At 40.8% G+C, this 22,479-nt stretch overlaps 1 protein-coding gene across 2 annotated transcripts in view; it reads right to left on the bottom strand.

Moving 5' to 3' along the window:
• The window catches only part of Crebbp (CREB binding protein), a 132,478-nt gene that overhangs the window by 27,686 nt on the left and 82,313 nt on the right, over window positions 1-22,479 (bottom strand). For both annotated transcript variants that reach the window (XM_050128667.1, XM_050128581.1), the window contains 12 exons: window positions 17,198-17,440; window positions 15,435-15,537; window positions 14,704-14,850; window positions 13,947-14,064; window positions 13,136-13,307; window positions 12,669-12,713; window positions 10,773-10,897; window positions 9,850-10,038; window positions 8,099-8,512; window positions 6,066-6,245; window positions 4,928-5,117; window positions 4-122 (listed from right to left, as the gene is read on the bottom strand). In XM_050128667.1, the coding sequence (XP_049984624.1) occupies window positions 4-122; window positions 4,928-5,117; window positions 6,066-6,245; window positions 8,099-8,512; window positions 9,850-10,038; window positions 10,773-10,897; window positions 12,669-12,713; window positions 13,136-13,307; window positions 13,947-14,064; window positions 14,704-14,850; window positions 15,435-15,537; window positions 17,198-17,440 (2,045 nt within the window). The remainder of the gene's footprint in view (window positions 1-3; window positions 123-4,927; window positions 5,118-6,065; window positions 6,246-8,098; window positions 8,513-9,849; window positions 10,039-10,772; window positions 10,898-12,668; window positions 12,714-13,135; window positions 13,308-13,946; window positions 14,065-14,703; window positions 14,851-15,434; window positions 15,538-17,197; window positions 17,441-22,479) is intronic.

Below are 22,479 nucleotides of genomic sequence, written 5' to 3' on the forward strand. Positions count from 1 at the left end.
TACTGGGATTCCTAAGAGCTGGGGATCTACAGGCTGCCGAAAAGGTAAAGACTCTGGGTCCTGTCTGTAGAGTGCTTCTAGAGTTGGCATAAGTGCCTGGCGTAGCTCCTCAGGTTTAAAGACTAGAGGGAGAAAAACATTGGGAAGATAAATCACATAATGGGCACTCAGATACATCCATCATCACATTCAAACTACAAGCCTAGTGACTTCTACTTCCCACCCACAATTCTTTCTGAGCACTCTGACATTTTATTCATCACTGGAGGAATTCTTGACCTAGAGGCCTAAGTTGGGGTTTCTGAACATAGTAAAGTGTGGCCTTTAAATCTGACACTCAGACCACGAGACAAAATAGAGCATGGAGGAGTTTGTTTCAACAAAAATTCCCAATCTTCAAATACTGCTGCAACAGAAAACGAAGTTGATTTCTAATTCTGCTTCCCTGACCAAGCTAGGCAGTAAATAAAGCCATTTCATTGCTGGGACCTTTTGTGAATTCTCTGGTGATGCTCTTCTATGTTTGGCTCAGTTAAATTCAACTCACTTGAAATATACCTTTCTCTACTGCACCCCCATACACAAATGTAAACAATAACTAAACTACAAAAAGAGAAAGTCTCTGAAAGTTCATGGTGTTTCTTTAACATCTGCCAGTGCCTACTGCTCTCCCCTCTTAGCCATCACATTTCCCACCCATTCTGTTGTTACCGTTGTCCTATCCAATGCTCAGGAGGGCAAGGCAAAAAAGGACTGCTTTGAGTTCCAGGCCAGCATGGGCTATGGGAGCGAGACCCTATCTCAGAGTAAGCCAGTCAGACAGCCAGAAATAAACAATTAAAAATACATAAATATGCTGGGCGGTGGTGGCACACGCCTTTAATCCCAGCACTGGGGAGGCAGAGGCAGGTGGATCTCTGTGAGTTCGAGGCCAGCCTGGTCTACAAGAGCTAGTTCCAGGACAGGCACCAAAAACTGCTGGGTGTGGCAGTGCTGTGGGTCAATGGTTTGTACCCTGTCAATTGTATTTTAATAAAATGCTGACTGTCCAGTAGCCAGGCAGGAAGTATAGGCAGGACAACCAGACAGGAAGTAGAGGCGGTCAATGAGACTTCTGGAAAGAAGGAAGTCCTAGTCTGTAGTCTTGACCTAGCCTCAGAGGAAGCAAGATGTGACTGCCTCACCAAATAAGGTACTAAGCCTTGTGGCTAACAGACAAGAATGGACTACTATTAAGTTATAATAGTTAATAAGGAGTCTGAGCCACTAGGCCAACCAGTTTAAAACTAATGTAGACTTCTGTGTGATTTCTTTGGGACTTAATGACTGTGGGAACGGGGCAGGACAGAAAACCTCAGTCAATATGGCAGCACATGCCTTTAACCCCAGTACTCAGAAGGCAGAGATAAGTGAATCTCTGTAAGTCTGCTAGTATTACATAGAGAGACCCCATCTCAAAAAAAAAAAAAAACAACACAACAACAACAACAACAAAACTGCTCCAGCCTGGTCGACAGAGCTAGTTCCAGGACAAGCTCCAAAGCCACAGAGAAATCCTGTCTCAAAAAATCAAAAAAAAGCCGGGCGATGGTGGCGCAGGCCTTTAATCCCAGCACTCGGGAGGCAGAGCCAGGCAGATCTCTGTGAGTTCGAGACCAGCCTGGTCTACGGAGCTAGTTCCAGGAGAGGCTCCAAAGCCACAGAGAAACCCTGTATCGAAAAAAAAAAATCAAAAAAAAAAAAAAAAAAAAAAAACCCTGCTTACAGGCTAATGAGATAGCTTACTAGGTAAAGCTACTTGCTGCCAAGCCTGACAACCTGAGCTTAATCTGTGGGATGGACCTGTATGATGCAAAGAATCAACTCCTACAAGTTTTGCTCTGACTTCCACTTACCTGTATGTGTCATGTGTGAGCACCCTCATGTCCACCAAAAAAAAAAAAAAAAAGGCAATTTTAGGGGCTAAAGAGGAAGCTTAGTGGTTAAGAGCACTTGCTGCTCTCTTCCTGGGGACTGGAGTTTAGTTTCCATCACCCATGTTGAGTAGCTCACAACCACCTGTAACTTCAGCTCCAGGGGATCCTTCCATCTACTAGACACTGTAGACATACACAGATACACAGTCTTAAAGAAAAGGTCTGATCACTCTCACTCTTCTCCCCAGTGGTAAGTAAAGTGTCTGAATGTGTGTCATTCTGTTTAATTTATCAATTAAAGCCTATGCTAAATAAAGTATTTTCAAATTCTTATCTTTACCACGCTTGTGTAATATGAGTCCATAAGGAAAGAGAAGTCGGTAACTATATCAGAATCAAGTTCCCTGTGACTAATTAGCTGATATGGCACAGAATGTTATTACACTTTGCAAGCATCATAAGCTTCGTTCAGTAAGAATGGTAAACTATACACAATTCTCAAGTGTGTGGCTTATAACACCCATGTAGCCCAATATGTAGTACTGAAGATTCAACAAAGTAGTTTTACATAAACTGAACAACTCAGTTTACTAATCAGTCAAGAATGTCCTAGCACTGTCCTAGGTCTCTCTGGGGTCTCTGAGATCCAAATGACCCCTAACACAGAAACACACTATGTTAGTAGTGGCACTGAGGAGGCAAAGAATGGGAGGTTCTTCCAATCTTTGTGGCCACACTACTCTGAGGAAAAAAAAATGCCAGCCAACACAGTACATCCTCGATGAGGTAGTAGCATCAATGCTCTCGATAAATCTCATCTTCCCACAGGTGCTGCCACTCTGTAATACAACAGGAGGTCACGCTGTGGAGCAGCAGCCTTGGGAACCAGCAGCAGGGTCAGCACAGGGGATGACAGCAGGAACTGCTTCTCTCCCCTGAAGACAGAGAACTTACAAAGGTGATAAATACAGAGCTGTCACTTGTTACTCAGCTGGGCGGTGGTGGTGCAGGCCTTTAATTCCAGCACAGGATGGGGGGGGGGGCAGAGGCAGGGGGATCTCTGTGAGTTCCGGGCCAGCCTGGTCTACAAGAGCTAGTTCCAGGACAGGCACCAAAGCTACAAAGAAGCCTTGTCTTGAAAAACAAAACAAAACAAACAAACAAACAAAAACCAAAGCTGTTACTCAGTTCTTGTCTGTGGCAAAGTTTTGTCCCAAAAAAAAAATCAACTAAGTGAGCCAGTTACTTCAAGGACAAATGACAATATTTGTGGCCAATGGTAAAATCTGGCCTTCATCAAAAATGTTTTGGAAAACTTTTGCTACATGAGCTTGCTATTTTTCAAAGTTTTTAAGATTTGTTTTATGAAACTGACAGTGATACTGGAAACTGTGAGTCTTTGGAGAAGGGGGTTGATACAGCATCAAGTATGTCAGCACTTTGAAAATGCTCATAACTCAATGACCTAGTACCTTGCAGTTGACCAAAGGATGACATTAACTCACCCTCAAGAGTTTCTGCTTGTTGAATTTTGAAGTATCTGTCAGAGCAGAGTACTCCTAGTTACCTGAAAGGGCCATGAAGAACTCCTCACCCAGTTCAAACAATACCATCTCAACAGAGTGTAGGGCAGACCTCAATAGTCCAATTCAGTCACCGTAACACTCTTCAAAACATTGCAGGATCACAAAATAATGTCACTTTTTTACAATTTTTGTTTGGAAAGATAATTTTTGTAAAAATGTGTTCATTGAGGTTAGCGATATCACAGGTAATGATATCCCATTCTTGGGATGGAAGTGGGGTAAATGTTACCATTAACAGACATTAATTTAAATGAATTAAATATTTTTATTTTCCTCAGTTTTACTTCTTCAAAGGATAAGCAATGACTAGATAGTCCAACATAATCAAAAACCCACTATACAAGGAATTCCCTTCCCATGTGGAGCTTTACTGCCTCAGTCACCTACATTCTCTGCACTTTCTCAACTTCCAAGGTCAAGCAAGGGTCACTTGACAATCTTCCAGCATCCTACTGTTTCTTACCGTGGACACATCTTCAGTGGAGTACACTCAATTTCTACTTGCCCTGAGCTAACCTCATACATCTGGAGCTTTATATTCCCATGCCAGGCCAAATCACAGCAGCTGGACAGCCCCTTACTCCTCTCCATCAGCACAAATCTCTAATTCGCACACATATGTGCTGAAAGCACAACACACGGACAGTAATCATTTGCCTCAAATGAGAGCATTTTTGTCCAACAGCTCTTTATATCTGCCTCTGCAGAGCCTACAACCCTTAGCTTGTTCAACAATCCAGAACAACATCTCATCTCAGAAGAGAGCCATAGCCTGTTATTGTTATTTTTCTCTTACATATGTGTCTGGGTGGGGGTGGGGGTGGGGGGCATATGCAGTACTTGAGTGTGTGCAGGCGTGTATACCTCTGCATGCATTCATGGAGGCCAGGGGGACAACTGGAGTCCTGCCTTATCCCTTTAAGAAGTCTCTTACTAAACCTGGAGTTGCGGGGGCTCTGGTGGCGCACGCCTTTAATCCCAGCACTCGGGAGGCAGAGGCAGGCGGATCTCTGTGAGTTTGAGGCCAGCCTGGTCTACGGAGTAAGTTCCACGACAGGCTCCAAAACTACAGAGAAACCCTGTCTCGAAAAACCAAAACCAACCAACCAAACAAACAAAAACAACAACAACAACAAAAAACCTGGAGTTATGCTGGTGGTTGGCAAGCCCCAGCTTCTCAAGTCTCTGCCTCCCACAGTGCACACCCAGCATTTTATAGGATTGCTAGGATCCCAACTCTGGTCCTCATGTTTGCCCAGCATACTGAATTTCTCCAGTCCCTGCTGTCTCCATTCTCAGAAGTAAAACTTAGAGAATGACAGGCAAAGAGCATAAAAGGAAATTTGTAATCATTTTCCCGCCACAGCTTTCAATCTTTGGTGTGGAAGCACAGCATAGTCTTAAGTTACAGAAAATGTGACCTACTTTTTTTGCGTGGCTGGGAAGGGGATGTTGACTGTGAGGCTGTGCCATTAGCACTGTTCTCTTCTTCCTCTTTAGCTTCTACTTTTACTTCGGGTTTCTTTTCTTCTACTTCCATTGGTTCTGATTTCTGCTCTGTTGTGTCTGTTTCTTCTTTTACTTGGGAAGATCCTTGTAAGTCCTCTTCCAACATCTTGAGAAAAATAGAGCCACAGAGGATAGATAACTGTCAGACCCCATAACCTAGTCTATTTCTACTCTTAAGTCTCCTTGCATACATGGGTTTGCTAAGAGTTCTTTTGGTTAAAGGTACACGTCCATTTTTTTTTTCTTGTTAGGGAAAGGAACAAAATACCCCATGTCCCACTGAATCACTTCATACAGCATTGATACAATCACAGTTCTAATTAAAATTTTTTCAATATAAAAGCTTATAGCCGGGCAATGGTGGCTCACACCTTTAATCCCAGCATTCAGGAGGCAGAGGCAGGCAGACCTCTGTTGGTTCAAGGCCAGCCTGGTCTACAAGAGTTTCAGGACAATCAGTACCACACAGAGAAACCTTGGATCTCCAAATACCAAAAAAAAGGAGGGGGGGAGGGTATGTTTATATGCTCAGTGAAATACTGATACGTCTAGTTGGGAAGTAAAAGTATCTTGGAAAACTGAAACAAGGATCAAAATCCCATGCTCTGAGATAAAGAGTGTGATATGAGGCTTGGACTAATTGGGAAACCTTTGTCCCACCTGAGGGACACATCCCACATCAGGTGGGACACTGCCTGCCATAAAGAAATATTAGTGTACTGATGAAAGAATTGTTCATCTTTTGAGGAAAATCAAGTATCAAAAGTTTTATTTGCAATTTCCTGATTTTTAAAATACTGAGCAGTTCAAACAAAACCACAAATTCACAGGCTGGATTCAGCTCTTGGCTCCCAGATTTCAATTTCTTCCATAAGTTAGTAAACGAATATATCACCCCCTTCTACAAAACTAGAAATGAAGAACATCATCAAAAAGACTTCTAGAAAACACCAACATTTAAAATGAATATCCAAACATCATGGTAGGTCCTAGGATATATAGGTAAAGCTACCACACACAAGCCATGTATTGCCACTTGGGGAACAACATGTACCTCAGACCGAGGTTCCCCCTTGGATTCACCAGGATCAGGCTCAGCATCATCGGTCTGAACTTCTGTCTTTATTTCCTGCATGGGAACTTCAGGTCCTGGCTGCTGGGAACTGGTTTCAGCACTGGTCACAGAGGAGGGAGTGGGGACCCTATTATCAATGCTGGCTGCTGCCTGAGAAAGCTGCAAAGATAATAATCATTCATCGCTGTAAAGCAGACCACATCAATGCCTTCAGCTCCTGCCCTTTCAACCCCAGCTTTCTTTTTAGTATTTCTCTGTACAACCTAAGCACCAAGTAGGAACACTAAAGAACAGAAGCTCTTGGAAGGCACTCTAGAGGAAGTCACTGCCAGAAACATGATTTACTTCTTACCAAAAATGAAGAGCCAGGAGAATAGTTTTCTAAATTCTAACATAAAATCATTTTCTCTTCGTTTTCTACTGGATTATTTGACCATTATTTCCCTTCATTAGTATTCAGGCTCATGATAAACACTTAAGTAATTATGAGGAGATTGAGAACTAGCGGCCTATGTGAAGCAGAATATCCAATAAGCCTGTGTTAACACAGGACAATGATGGTGTTGGAGTAAACAAACATTCCATGGCCATGTAACAGACTTTACCCAATAAAGTACCACATAAACTAATAAAGGAGATAGAAAGAAATCTCTTTAGAGGGCACAGGATGCAGTCAGTGGCAGAGTGCTTGCCTCACGCCCTGGTCTGAAGGTAGGAAACAACTTAAGAGACAAAATGCAGTGTCAGAGAAAGTATATGTCCTTATGGAGAAAGAAAAATAATAATGTCATCTTTGGAATTGTCATTTGATTAATTCTGTCATTCTACAAATATTCTGAATATCCCAGAATGGAATTAACATAAATCTGAGAGGAGGGGAATCTATAGACTAGACTCAAAAGAAAACGATACTAAGATTTCTGTATTTCTAGAAAGGCACTTGGCTAGGCACTGGCCAGTAGTCCTGGGATGATGCAGGGAACATCTCCCATCCTTCCAAAGCCATCTACAGAAAAGAATGGGCTGGTTAGAGCCATAGAAGGTGTTGTTATTCAATATGAGTAAGAAAATGATGGAGGAGGGTCATTTGTCTATGTGTTACTTTCATTGGCTAATAAAGAAACTGCCTTGGCTTTTCATAGGACAGCAGCTTAGATAGGCGGAGTAGACAGAATAGAATGCTGGGAGAAAGAAGGCAGTGAAGCAGCTGCCATGGAGCCAGCCGCCAGGTCAGACATGCTGAATCTTTCCCGGGTAAGCCACCACCTCGTGGTGCTACACAGATTACTAAATATGGGTTAAAGCAAGATGTGAGAATTAGCCAATAAGAGGCTGAAACTAATGGGCCAGGCAGTGTTTAAATGAATACAATTTGTGTGTTGTTATTTCCAGGGTAAAGCTAGCCGTGCGGAATCCGGGCAGGATGAAAAACAGACCTGCTCAGCTCATCACCACAAGAAATGTATTCCATTCTGAAAGAAGGCTGATGAGTCAGGTTAGAGAACCTGTAGTTTGGAGCTTGGCATGTTTACCAAACCCATGAATCTAAGCACAAAAACTATTAAAACCTAGATGATATTAATCTAGAACAGAAAACAGGGAAAATAATTGTCGTACATACAGTTCAATTTGTCTTTACTGTGATATACCAATGACTATTAATTTCTGTAAAGTACTTCAAACAAGGGTAATTCTAAGCCAGGCCTTCCTTTAGGGTCAATAGTAAGAACAAAGCACAATTTATTACAGTTCCATCAGGAACACACACACTTTTTAGCATCAGAGCAAAATGCCACAGCATCCTGATAGGGTATTCTTTCTTTCTTTTCCTTCCATCATCATTATTATTATTATTATTAATAATAATAATAGGTCTTACTTTGTGGGGCTAGCTAGTTTCATGTTCAGAATTGCCTGCCTGCCTCTGCCTCTCGAGTGCCTGAGAGAACATTGTTATGGGAAAGTATTCTCTAAGAGTTTAGCTTGATAATGACAGACTGAAAGAGGCTCACCGGTGTGCCAGGAGGCTGAGTGTGCACAGGTGTTGGCTGCTGCTGTGATGACTGAGGGGTAGCAACAGATGGTGGCTGCACTGGGGTTTGAGGCTGTGGAGTCACCTGGGCCTGTGCTGCTGCCTGGACTGTAGGGGTACTCTGTGTTTGGGCAGCACTGGGTACTGAGCCAGGAGTTGGAGTAGGAGTCTGCCCAGATGACACAGGAGTGGATGGCTGAGTGGGAGCTGCTGGCTGGGGAGGTGTCATCCCAGGTGGCGTAGGATGTTGGAGAGAGGGCATGCCAGCAGCTGTGGAAGCAGGCGGTGGAGTTGGGTGCAAAGGTGACTGTGTCACTGGTGGGCAGGGCAGCTGGCTGGCCTGGGGAGCCAACATGTTCAGAGGGTTAGGAAGAGCACCACCAGGCACCTGGCTCTAAAAGAAACAGAGAGAGTGTATGTTAAAAGTATGTTACCCAATTGAAAACATCAGAGACTTGAAAAAGAAAATTTAATCACAGTTTCTTAATTAGTTCTGCTAGTTTCATGGGGCTGTTTCACTTGTACAAATTCACAGACTAAACATTTATAGCATACACTGTACCATGTAATAAAGTTCACACTCAACTGCTTCTCATACTTTGAGTTGTACAACTACAATATCTAGCTACAATATTCATGGCTTAGACAGGTGATTACTTAGCTTACTGATTTCATGTTTTGTCACATCTACTTGTAACTTGGACCACAGAAAAAAGTGGGTTTTTTCTTTTGGGGGGAGCTGAAACACTGGATCATGTGAGTACAGTGGTTTTCAACTGTGGAGACACTAGAGAATTGTTGACCTTTCAAAAACAAACAAACAAACAAAAAAAAAGAATCAACATCACACAGAAGTTTGGCCTAGGACCCAGAACAGTTTCACAGGATGACAACCACAACCAGCCAAATACTGAAGTGCTGCCTATAACTACTTGTACATCATAAAAGCAGACCTAAAGAGTTAAGAACATACTTATGTTTACTATCTGGCTTTTTATAGAAAAGGTCTACTGTTGGTCATTGTGGCATATGGCTGAGAAAGGAAGACTGCAGTCTGGGCTGCATGGGGAGACTGTGGGAAGAAGGGGAATTGGTTTCCCGACCTCTATTCTAAAGAAATGATAGAGAAATTAATCATTATGGAGTAAATCTAACTCATTCAATATTAGCTCATTGTCTAAAAAGACATGAATCTTATATTTTGGGAAAGATTTGACCTATTTTAAATACTTTGTATGTAGCTGACATTTGATACACAACAATTAACCAAAGCAGTAAAATGAATGGAAAAGGAGTATCTTTAACTTTAAATGAATAACTGAAACATACTCAATGAGGAGAGTGCTATTCTCAATGACCCTGCTAGCCTGACACCCCAACATAGGCGGCACACAAACCGAGTCACTAAGAGGAAATTCACCCTTCTTCAAGTACCAGCATTTCTCAGGGTGACATGTTAATCTTGGATCTCTAAAATATACAAAAAGGAACCAAAATCCAAAGATCAAGACATAAAGCATAAGCAAAAAAAAAAAAAAAAAAAACAATCATTTTACTTTTTGTGTGAAGTTCACCTAGAGAGAGCTGAAAAATTAAAAATTACAAAAAAAAAAAAGGACAAAGTGGAGAACAATGAAGAGATATATATTCTAGAACTCTAACTTCCAAAAAATAAAGTAAGACATCTTGTCACAGAGGCTGGGGCTGTCCAGGTTCCCACACTGAATGTACCTGTGAAACGCCTGTCTGGGCTGCTGGCTGCCCCATACTGACACTGTTCACACTCATTGCCCCACTGGATGATGGGAACTGGTTCTGTGGCAGAAATTGATTCTGAGTGGGTGCCTGGGCCATCATGTTGTTGGCGTGGGTGCTCATCATGTTTGGAGGCTGAGGCATCCGGGAAGGAGAAATGGCCATCTATAAAATAAGAATCAGGAGTGCTACAGTACAGAAGAGGTAGGACAGAGTCTTCAAGATATGCAGTGCAATGGGGAACCAAAAGCCTTACAAATCTAGTACATTTTGGTCTTAAGGGCCAGTACTTGCCAAGGACTCCCTCATTCCTAGGCACTTTTCTACACCTTCTTAAGCTATCTCTTAAGTAAGCCAATGTTCAACTGTCTCCTGAATAGCAATCAGTGACATACTATAATTTAGAATTCTATCATGCCTTTAATTAGTTAAAGTTGTTTCAGGTCAAGCTCAAGTCAACTGACACTGACAACAGGAGCTGTTGGATGCCTATTCCACCCTTTACATTAATTCCTACAGATTTTTTATTCCATTAAAAAAAATAAGTAGGGGCTGGAGAGGTGGCTCAGAGGTTAAGAGCACTGGCTGCTCTTCCAGAGGTCCTGAGTTCAATTCCCAGCAACCACATGGTGGCTCACAACCATCTGTAATGAGACCTGGTGCCTTCCATGCCAGCAGTACATTGTATGCTTAATAAATAATTAAATATTTAAAAAAAAAGTAACAGTCAAATAATTCTTATTGCAGCACAGTTTTGTTTGCTTGTTTAAGAGAAATAAAGGAAATAAAACACAGCTCAAATTCAAAGGAATAAACACCCTAGAATCCTCAGTTAATAATGGGAGATCCCTGCTCAGAGAACATTACACCAAGCAAAGACTAAGAAGAGAAGCACTTACACCTGGAACTGAGGCCATGCTGTTCATCGGAACAGAGTGGTTCATGGGGGAGGCTGCACGAGGTCCCATTGGTGCTTGTGGCAACTGGACGTTTCCCAGGGACATTGGGTTAAATGAATTCATCCCTGGAAACAGTTATGATAGTTCATTAATAAAAGCATCCACAAGAAAAGAAATATATTCATCAAGTACATTCTAAGACAGAACACATGGATAACAGACAATAGAGAGGAACTCACAAGCAAATCAGAACAGACAGTAGACATGAGGAAAGGTTGGAACAAACCAGATCTAATGTGCACGAAGCATGGAAGAAGAAAGCAGACAAGGAGGTCTTGTGAAGGAATGAGGTTGCCCCATCTACACAGGAGATATTTCCTAGGACTACCTAAGTGTACCTTTACTTAACAACCCTAGCAGCAATTTAGTCCAGGCTTCAAAGCTTCTTGGCTAGGTTGATATTGTTAGAAACTGTGCTTATGACTCAAAATACCACCTCAATACTCCAAGTACCTTCAGTAGGAAGTGCCAAGGGCTACCCTAATTCTCCATCTGTTTGCAGAAACACACCAATGACAAAGACTTCATTGGGATGTATCTTCAGATAACAGAGACTAATCTTATTAATTTTCTACAAAACTATGCAAATTGTGGGCTCAAAATAAATCCCAGTGTAAGTGGTTATTCTGCCATACACTGTAATCTAACAGAATCCCTCAGCAAGTTTTTGAGAGGTCTTGCCTTGCCATTGCCACAAGAGAATCTCCTTATCCCTACAGTGACTATCCAAAATGCCACCCTCAAATGGCCAAATTCCAACAAGGCCCAAGAGGCCTTATCAGGCACCTCTCCATGACAATTTTGTGCAGATACTGAAAAACAGCTCTGAAAGAAATCTGCATTTGTGCAGGGCGGTGGTGGTGCACACCTTTAATCCCAGCACTTGGGAGGCAGAGGCAGGCAGATCTTATGAGTTCGAGGCCAGCCTGGTCTACAAGAGCTAGTTCCAGGACAGACTCCAAAGCCACAGAGAAAGCAGCAGGAAAGGCTGGTAAGTACTGACCCAGAGAATGTCTCTTACCATCTTATCTGTGGCTCCCTATCTAAATCAATGCCCATATACCCATAAGCATTCAGCTACACTGCTATGGCTCAATTTCTCAACCACTTGACCTCTTCCACCCCTCAAATCCAACCCAAACAAGCTCTTGGCAAGTTTATTCAGTGTCTGTTTCAGTATGCAGTAACACTGTCACAAATTCAAATCACTTACCCATCCTTCTCAAACTGCTCTGTATACTGCAATGCCTTTCTTTACCACTTGGATGATGTCCCCAGTTCATTTAACAATCTGAAGCAATACCCTGGCTGTTCAGGTCTCAGTATATCAAGAGCTGAAAAGCTTACAAATGCCCCGCAGCCCTGATGCCTACTCCAACTTCCCATAGTAATGCTGAACTGAGCCATGAGTAGTGATAGACAGCTATCACTACTCTAGTGAGGCACGGAGCTCTGCATTTAGCCTCCTGTGGCTGATAACTTGCCAGCTTCAATGCCGATGGCCTAGAGTAGCCATCTGAGTACCTTCTCAGTCCCCCATAGGTGCTTGTCACAGATAGGCTCACAGACTCTCCTGATGAATAATTCAGAAAGGCCTTTTCCTTCCTATTGTTTCTTTTATTTCCTCTCCTTGGGGGGGGGGGAGTTGTTGGTCAAAACCCTATTCTTGACCTCTTTGGGAAACTCTAATTTCCAAATTTTTAAAAACAAGAGACTCACATTCTTATCAGAAAGAAGGAATAAAAAGAGTAAAAAAGAATACAAAAGGGAAAATGGGGGGATTTGTCGCCACTGAAAATTAAACTAAAACATGGTTGACAATAAATAGTTAAATACCTTGAGAAACCTGCATGCGATTCACTTGCAGAGGCAAGGGCCCATCTATAAGGGGAAAAATTTTGAATTAATTAAAAAAAAAAAGGAAATATATACTCAAGTTTAAAAAGAACTTGCCAGCACACCGTTTAAAAAGCCTCCCCATGCTAGGCAGTGGTAGCACATGCACTCAGGAGGCAGAGGCAGGTGGATCTCCAAGTTTGAGGCCAGTCTGGTCTACAAAGTTAGTTCCAGGACAGCCAGGGCTACACAGAGCAACCTTGTTTCAAAAAACCAAAAACGAATAAAACAAAGCAAAGCCTTCCCATAATGGAAGCTCAATATCCTCATAGGGCACAGCTATACAAAAAGCTTCCCAAGTGCAAACTTTTGGAGATCATACTGCGCATTCTTAGAAATATACCCCAAAGATTAGAGGAAAACTAAGCAAGCAGGCTAAGAGCTGGAAAAAGGAAAATAGTCCTTACTTGGAGGTCTCACAGACTGGGCTGGTGGGATCACAGGGGGCTGAGCCCCCGGAGCTGGCAATGCTGGCTGGTTTCCCAAGATGCCTTGCTTATGTAAACGTGACCTCCGTTTTTCTTCTAGTTCTTTTTGTATTTTATAGATTTTCTCTGCTAATAAATGATAGTACTCATCCTAAAAGGAATAATATTCAATGTTAAGGAATCAAAAAATCTAAGAACCATTCATTTGTTTTATATATCCCCCCCCAAAAAAATGAACTCTTCATTCACTCATTCATTTATTCACACATTCATGTTGCTGCTGGGGATCAAACTCAGGGCCTAGGTGTACTAAGCAGGTACTACACCAGTAAGTACATTTTAAGTGCATTAACAGAGGCCTGGTACATCTGAAAAACCAAAGAATCACTTTTGCCTCTAAATTCCTAGTGATGCCAGCATAACCCTTAATTTCCTCTTTATTGAACTAGTGACTTTACTGGACACATCAAATTGAAGGTGCTAAATACTGTTATTTATTTTTTCTGCACAACTGAAGCTTTCTCTTGGGTATCCACTGACATTAGCAGTAACTTACTACAAGAATTCTAAAGAATACCCACTGTGAAAAAAGATGACCCAGGGACACACTTTATTTTATGCATCCTTTGTCCTCCTAAGAGACTACAGGGATCTCATCCTTACTGGGACATGTCTCAAGGTCCTCAGGATAAGGAGTCTCCTAGAGCACACAGATTCTCCTAATTCTGGATAACTAACTAGACAAATACCACTTCCTACCTACAGGCTCAACAACTGTTTCACAACTTACCCTACTGTTAGCAGACTCATACATGTCTCCTTCCACTTTCTTAGCATAGGCGACCAGGTTCTCCATGCGGCGATCCTTCAGAGCTGCAGGGTCGGGAGTTGGGAAGATGGCTTGGACACTGAAAGGACAATATACTCTATCAACTTGCTTTCAAGGTGGTCACAGGAAAACTCTCTTTGCCTTGTGCATGAATATGGGAAACAATATTAACCTTTAATCTATACACAAACACAAATATGTGCTATATTAAGAAAAATATGATTCTAAACCCCTATTTAGCAACTATTCATTATAAGCAGAACAAAATTAGGAAGAATCCAGTTCATTCACTTCACTTCAACTTAGGTAGCTTGAAACATTAACTTTCTGTATGTTAAATAACTATATGGTGATAACATATATATACTCACCCTCATCAGTAAACCTCCAAACCCAAATTCCCCCAAGTTTTAGGGAACTCTATAACTAGTCTCAGTCATTGAACACACCTGAGCTCAAAACCAAAGAGGATAGGCTTCAGGTCACATCTCTATGCTCTCTGATGTCAATGGGGCCAGAGTCAGTGAAATTCAGCCTTCCTAGGTCTCTTAACAGTGGGGATGGCTTTCTGAAATAAGCATGGACCCTCAGCAGCTATGAGCTATAAACTGGGATTGAACATGCAAATGAAAAACAAAATCAAACATCTATGCACCCACAAAGACTCAACAATATCGTCAGTCACAAAATGTGAATCTGACTGATGAGGGTTACGTACAGTTTATGCACTAGATGGCTCCGCAGGTCCTGAGTCACATGTTCATGCCAGCCTTTTCGAACACCAGTGCTGGAAGGAGGTGCTGCTGTTGGTATCGTGCTGAGGCTTCCAATGTTACCAGAGTTTGAGCCATCATTCATCAGTGGACTAGAGAGGGAAATAACAACACTTCATCCAACTACTCAGGTGAATCAATGAAATGCAGTCCATCTTCTTCTTCAACAATATATGACTTAAAAAGTTTAAGAGAAACGTAAAATATATCTACCAGAATTCAAATTGTTTCTGTTTTACATTCATCATTTTAAAAGAAAGATAGGCTAGAGAGATGGTTCTGCTTGTTAAGAGGGCTTGTTTTGCCTTCAGAGGACCAGACTTCAGTTTCCAACACCCACACTAAAACAGCTCACAACTGCTAGTCACTCTAGTTCAAGAGAATCCAACACCTTCTTTTGGCCCTTGACAATTTACATTTAATCACCAGGACATGGTGTAAGAAGAGAACCAATTCCTAGAAGTTGTCCCAACCCTCACACTGTGCACTGCAACATGAGTGTTCACACATACATATACTCACACACAATTTTAAAAAAATGGTTAAAGAAGCCAAGATCCATTCCCACCGTCTCAGTAAGCGATTTCTCTGCCACATACCGAGTTTTATGTAACCCCCCACCCATTCTATACCCACTTGTTCTGCAGATACAAGCTATCTGAATCTTCAGTCTTACTTGGTGGCCCCCAAGGAAGTTGGAAGAGCTGATTCTGAGATCAAGTTTGGTGGTTGTTGATCTGTTGTCATTCCTCCCGCTGGAATACTCATTGGGTTGTTTCCTTTAAAGACAAAGAAAAATAAAATCAATGCTGACATTATATACACAATTCCAAGTTCCTATAATGAATAAGCAAGTGACCACATAAAGAACTCATATGAAGGATACCAAGGTAAGGCAAGACAGAAACTCAGAAAGCTGTATTTTTCATTAGTGGTGACTAACTTCAACAAATTCCACTGTCACTGTCAATTCCTTCCTATTTTTACTCTACGGTCTAAATAAAATGTGACTGGTGTTGTTCTCTTTTTTAATGGTTGCTACTTTTTATGCTATGGCTATCCTAGTCAGCAACTGCAACTCTGCTGCTACCAGCAGCAGCTAGGCTGCAAAAGCTGCAAACAGAGAAAATTATGTTCTCTCAGGCACCGACCCTTTCAAAGTTACTAAGAGAACTTATCTGAATCTCTGTCCCGCTAAAGACTTCAAGATTCAAAGAATCCTGCTTCCCAGAGACACTGAATGGCAAGCAGTTCACCTATCTCATCCCTTATGTCTCCCAAGAAGTCCTTGTGCTTTTTCTCGCCCCTCCTTATACACCTTTCTCCACCTGGCTCCTGACTGCAGGCGAATTTTATTTAATCAAACACATACTTTATATCATTAAACAAATGTTCCAGAGCATAAACAAACATAACACACCTTAAAATAATATTCTACAACAGTATAGAGGCTGACTAGTATCCTAAATGTACTCTATGGCTGCAGAGAAAATGATCATTACTCATTTGCAGTCTTCCAATTTTTCTTTTTCATTACTGGCAAATTCTCAACAACTACACTGACTTGCCTGGCACATACCTGTGTGTTGGGGTTGTCAGAAAGTAAACTTACAAAATCTAAGTTTAGGGGGAAAATAGAGAAAGGCCAGTTTGTCTATAATCTTCATATTAAAGAAAAAGATGCAACTCAGTGAGATTAATAGAATTCCCAAAGTATACTATCAATAAGGAGGAAAGTGGATATAATTTGGATATCAGGGTTTCAACCCATTCTCCCAGACATTATTAATTGATAATCATTTCGGTGCTTTTCCAAAAAATAACACGGGTGTGGTTTTAATTGGTCCATCTCTTAATCTCTCTCAGCATTACAGGATATCAAATTTGGGGCCTCATGTACACTAAACAAGTGATTTACTACTGAGCTACATCCCTAGCCTTTAACTCGTCATTTTTTAATGACTCACTAGTGCCACCAATTACAACTTCACTGATAGGACTACCCACACTGTGAACAGCGGCAGTTAAAAGAACAGAGAAAAAAGGTTAACTGATGGAAGCTGCTGAGTGTCCACTGCTAACTAGCTTGATTCTACATGGTCACTTCCAATGATGGGAAGACCACAAACAAAAAGACGTAGCAAAACTGTATGTAGCCCTTAAACAAGTGGTATACTTAAAGAGTCCACACAGGTTAGATTCTCCAATATAAGCCACAAGGATGACTTTTATAAACTGTCAAGACAAAGTGGTACACACAAAGCAAATCACTGTTTCATTTGAAAATGTAGTTCTTGCCCTGGAAAAATACACCTCAGTCTTCTCTGGAAGATCATTAATCCAAAGCAATGAATCTGAAGTCAAAACACAAACTGAAGAGAGCCTTATCATCTTTACCCTAATCTGGAGAAAATTGTTCTTGAATGCTCCTTGACTTACCTAGGGCATTGAGAGTTCTCATCTGCTGGTGGGCTGGAGGTTGTGTTGGCTGCTGGCCAGGAACTTGAGGCTGCAGCTGCGTCTGGGGCTGGTTCATGTAGGGGAGTCCTAGAGCAGCATAGGCCCGCTGCATTGAACTGGGGTCTATGGGATTTGGGTTACTTAAAGAAGTGGCATTCTGTTGCCCTGCACCAACAGAACCAATTGTGTTTTGAATTCCACTAGCTGGAGATCCCAGGATGGCTAGAAGAACAAACAGACAGACAAGCAAAGAAGGTAAGTAAAAGGGAGATGCCCACAAACGAACTGTAAATAATGTGAGGCGAATATGTCTTTCAAAGACTAAGAATGAATGGGAAGCTTTAAAGTCAGCAAGGAAAGAGGTAGTGCTGGATTGTTCTATGTTGTCTAGCAGGAGTTAAGGAACAAAAATCTAAAGTAAATCCACTTTTTAAGTTTAAAAGCAACAGAACATAAAAAAAAATGAAGAGATCACTTAGTAAAAAATTAGTATGTATTAAAATCTAGACACACCTAGAGAGTCAGATACAAGGAGAGTGTCAAATGTATGACAAAGCTAAATACATCATTCTGTATGATCCAACAACTACCTCTCAAGTGAAGGAAGGAACCTTCCTAAGCTGTTGCCCCACCTATCTTTTGGTACTCACCTCTGTAAACTGAGAGGAATAGCAAAGGTAAAACATGGTTGGACAATTTTTATTCAACAAATCTATGAGGTGATCCTCTAAATTACAAAATGATATTTCTCTAAACTCACTCGTATAATGACAGCATTAGCAACAAGCTTTTCTTAACAAGAGCACCATACTAGGCTGTACTACACTTGATTTACTGACAGATCTGGATAGAATTAAGAGATGGAATCAAGCTTCAAGATTCCAAATGAGCTTTAATTTATCTAGATGCCACCTCAGTATCCTTGCAATCCAGGACCTAAAAGTGCCTCAGGTAGCTTTCAGCCACCATGACCCAAGCTCACAAGCAGTATGCAGAGCAGCTGTCTAACTCCAGAAAATTAAAAGGAAAACCCATTGTCCACATAAGAAACTCATACTAAAGGACTTCAGATGAAATGACATAACCTGTAATGCTCACTCACTTTTCTGGTCATTTCAAGTCTAACCCATATACCCACCAAAACAATCCACCCATTTGGTAAAGATTCTATATGGCAGAGGTTTTCTGACACACTATTTATTCTTATCATTAAGAGGTCCTTTATTTTAAATCTGTACAAAGTTTAGAGCCATGTCAGATGTAAAATCAAAGACATGTTTTATACATTAAGCTTATAAAGTTGACATTGTATGATCTTCTGACATATGAAACATTCACAAAGCCTTTTCAATTACTAGTATTCTTACAACTGATATCTATGCAAGAATAATATACAACTGAAATGCTTATCAGTGCAACTTAATTAAACTGAAATGTGTAGAAAGAAAAACAAATTTGGTAATTAGCCATTCCATACCATTAGCTTTTCTAACAAGGATAGTCAGATCTCAAACTCATTAGCATTCATTAGAAACAATTAAATACAGCAAACATCTCATCATTATAAATAAAATACAATTCCCAAGGTACACCTTGACAACAAGTGTAGGTGAAATAGTCTAGTATCTTTAAAGGTATATTAAATATTTAAGTCCTTGAAACTATAAACATGTACCCATCATATTTTCTCAACTTGCATAGTACTTTTCAAAGAGTTATGACACTGAAAAAGAAAACACCCAGTGTTCCCTTGTATGACAAAATTCATAGGCCTCTTCTTCAAGATATTTATTCTCCTTCTCTTTTTCCTTTCCCTACTCTGCCCACCTCTCTCTCTCCACTTATGTCTTCTCACACATATTACTAAGGTGCTCAACCCCAGCCTGGAACAGTTTACTTTCCTCTCACATTAGACATAAAGAATAGACAGTGAGTCAATTATTCCAGGATCTGAAGAAACAGTGTCTACGTGGCCTCCCTTCCTAGGTGAAGGCTGTGTTTTAATGACTTTGCCTTACTATACTCTTTCATCTGCACAACCCAAAATGTCAATATTTGGACAAAATGCCCACCCTAAGATAAATCAGGGCTACATATGGGGTAAACAGTCTCATTCACTAAAGCCTCTCATAGGTGCTATTAACATATAAACTATTTTCTGTTTACATTAAAAACATGTTTCCTAAACAAAAATACTATTTTCATTTTGAAACAAAATATGTCTAGCAGAAAACAGGCAGACATTTGGAACTCGACATTTGCAACAATCCAGAACCAAGAAAAAGGAAACTATGAACAACAGACTTGACACTGACATACAGCTCAACAAGAGCTTCAAGTAATGCTACTGTATGAAAAGTACTAATTCCTACGGGGTGATGGACTAAGAGCAGAGTCATATAAAAGTGGCCACCAGTGTTCCATATCCTTCTCTAAATTCCCACAGGGCCCACTGGGTCTGCTTATCATTAGGCATTCATACTTCCAGCATTCACACTACACCCTACTAGGGGGGTTCCTGGAACAGTGGTTAGTACATAGTCTATGTACTCTATAAGCTTAGACGTGCTGGGAAAAACAAGAGTGATCTAATAACCATTCAATGCACACCAAAACACAGCTTGAAACCTAGACCAGAGAAAATCTTGTTTATCTCATCTTACCCAAGCATCACTGGAAGTTGGGACTCTGTAAGACTCAGTCTACTCTTCACCTACTCCTAACCACAGAGTAGGTATACTGGGAGGACTCAGTGCCACAGTACACAGTGCAGGGGATCTACAGCCATCTGCCCCTCACTCTAAGCACCTCTAGGATAAACAAGGATGAATAGTGGTGTAGGAGGATCTTCTGTCTGTGTGTTACTTTCAGTGGTCAAATAAAGAAACTGCCTTGGCCTTTTAATAGGACCAGCATCTTAGCCCACCCCCCAGTGACATACTTCTTCCAACAAGGCAACACCTAATCCAACAAAGCCACACCTCCTATTCCTTTCAAACGGGTCACTCCCTGAGGACTAAGCATTCAAATATATGAACCTATGGGGTCATTCTTATTCAAACCACCATACCCAGTCAGCTTTATTCATAGACAGGCTATCTGGAGGCCATCTGGGATGCTACTTCATTGTAATTTTGTTGACCCTGGGTTCCATGAGCACTGCTTTTTTCTATGAAGTAGTCTAGGCATATTCTGATTATCCCCATAAGGACTACAAAGAGTACTTCATGCCTATACTAGGTCCTTTAAGAGAGATTACCACTTTTAAAAAATGATAGAGCAGTAAACATGCAAATTCCTAGAAAAGTTACTTTTCTAAATTAAAAGATAAGGATGAAACTGAAGCTCATTATTCACTGAATTAATATCAAATAAGCACAAATTAACTCAACAATGGTGGGTTTTTTGTTATTATTTTTCTGAGGGGACAATATATATACTCTTAAGATGGCCCAGAATCCATAATCCTCCTACCTCAGCTTATAGATTACTAGAATGCCCAACCACACCAATGTTAATGTATATATTTCAGTCTCTAGAACTCAAACTGATAATACTGAAGGGTTAATATTTTTCTCTAGTTCCTAAACTAGGATCCATATACCATAAAATCAATTTTCTTGAGAAGAAAGGAGATTGCTAAAACATTCTCACTGATGATATGAAACAATTCTATACTCAACATTGGAAAGTAATTTAAAGCAAGAAATGTTTCAGTAGGAAAAGTGTCTCTTGCTCAATCAAATTTGAGGAGATGAGTTCAGATCTCCAACGGTCACATTTAAAAAAAATCCAGTTATGGGCTGGAGAGATGGCTCAGAGGTTAAGAGCATTGCCTGTTCTTCCAAAGGTCCTGAGTTCAATTCCCAGCAACCACATGGTGGCTCACAACCATCTGTAATGGCCTCTGGTGCCCTCTTCTGGCCCGCAGGCATACACACAGACAGAATATTGTATACATAATTGTATACATAATAAATAAATAAATATTTTTTAAAAAAACTATTTAAAAAATCCAGTTAAGGTGGTACTATGTGCCCATAACTGTGATGCTGAAGAGGCAAAACCAGACAGATTCTAGGGGCTCACTGGCCAATCAATCTAGCCCAAATCATGATATCCAGGCTCAGTGAGAGACTACGTCAAAACAAACAAGCAAGTCAAGGTAGACAGTGATTACAGGGAGACACCAGATGACCTCTGGTCTCCACAGGCTCATATAAAAGCAAAAGTACAAGCCGGGCGATGGTGGCGCACGTCTTTAATCCCAGCACTCAAGGGGGCGTTCAAGGCCAGCCTGGTCTAGAAGAGCTAGTTCCAGGACAGGAACCAAAAAAAGCTACAGAGAAACCCTGTCTCAAAAAATCCAAAATAAAATAAAATAAAATAAAATAAAATAAAATAAAAAAATAAAAAAAAGCAAAAGTACTTGCAGACACACGGACACACAATAATTACAAATTTAAAAAGCATTTAAGTTAAAAAGCATTTAAGTTTTTACAAAGTGCCCCCCCCCAAAAAACCACCAAAACCTTGTGCAGAAACCATGTCAAGACTCCCTGTGACTTTTTATCATCAATTCCTAACCCCCCCCCGTAACATCTCATATTATGACTAGCAGAAACACTGTGGTTTACCACTTAAGAAAGCGTGCACTGAATCAATTTTCACACTTAGACAGTTATAAGGATGTTAAGAAAAACAAACCACACATTTCTTTCCTTTTCTTCTCCTCTTGCATAAAAACCACGTAAGTATTTCTTAAAAGGAGAAAATCACAAAGGTTTACAATTTTCACACCAGTATGTACATATTAAGCTCAAAGGAGCCCATGTAAGGCACACCTCTAAATTAAAAGTTAAGAATGAAATCCTAGCTCATTATTCGTGGAATTAATGTCATAGAAATACAAACTCAACAATGAATCTTTTGGCACATCAAGAGCCTATTTCTAAAAAGTATCCTAAAGCACAAGAAATTTCATCACTGCTATTGGGGGTGGGGTTTACAGTAAGCTGAAGGAAAAACAGACTTTATTTCACTACATCTGTTATCTCAAATATATAGGTTAAGACCCACTACCCCAGAAATTCATTTTATGTAAGAGATGCCCAAGAAAATTATATACTAAAAATTCAGGGGTTAAGAAGATGGCTCAGGCCTGCGGTGGTGGCGCACGCCTTTAATCCCAGCACTCGGGAGGCAGAGGCAAGCAGATCTCTGGGAGTTTGAGGCCAGCCTGGTCTACAAGAGCTAGTTCC

The sequence above is a fragment of the Alexandromys fortis genome, unplaced genomic scaffold (assembly GCF_014885135.2).
Source record: "Alexandromys fortis isolate MF-2015 unplaced genomic scaffold, M_Fortis_MF-2015_v1.1 scaffold_29, whole genome shotgun sequence".
Taxonomy (NCBI): Eukaryota; Metazoa; Chordata; class Mammalia; order Rodentia; family Cricetidae; genus Alexandromys; species Alexandromys fortis.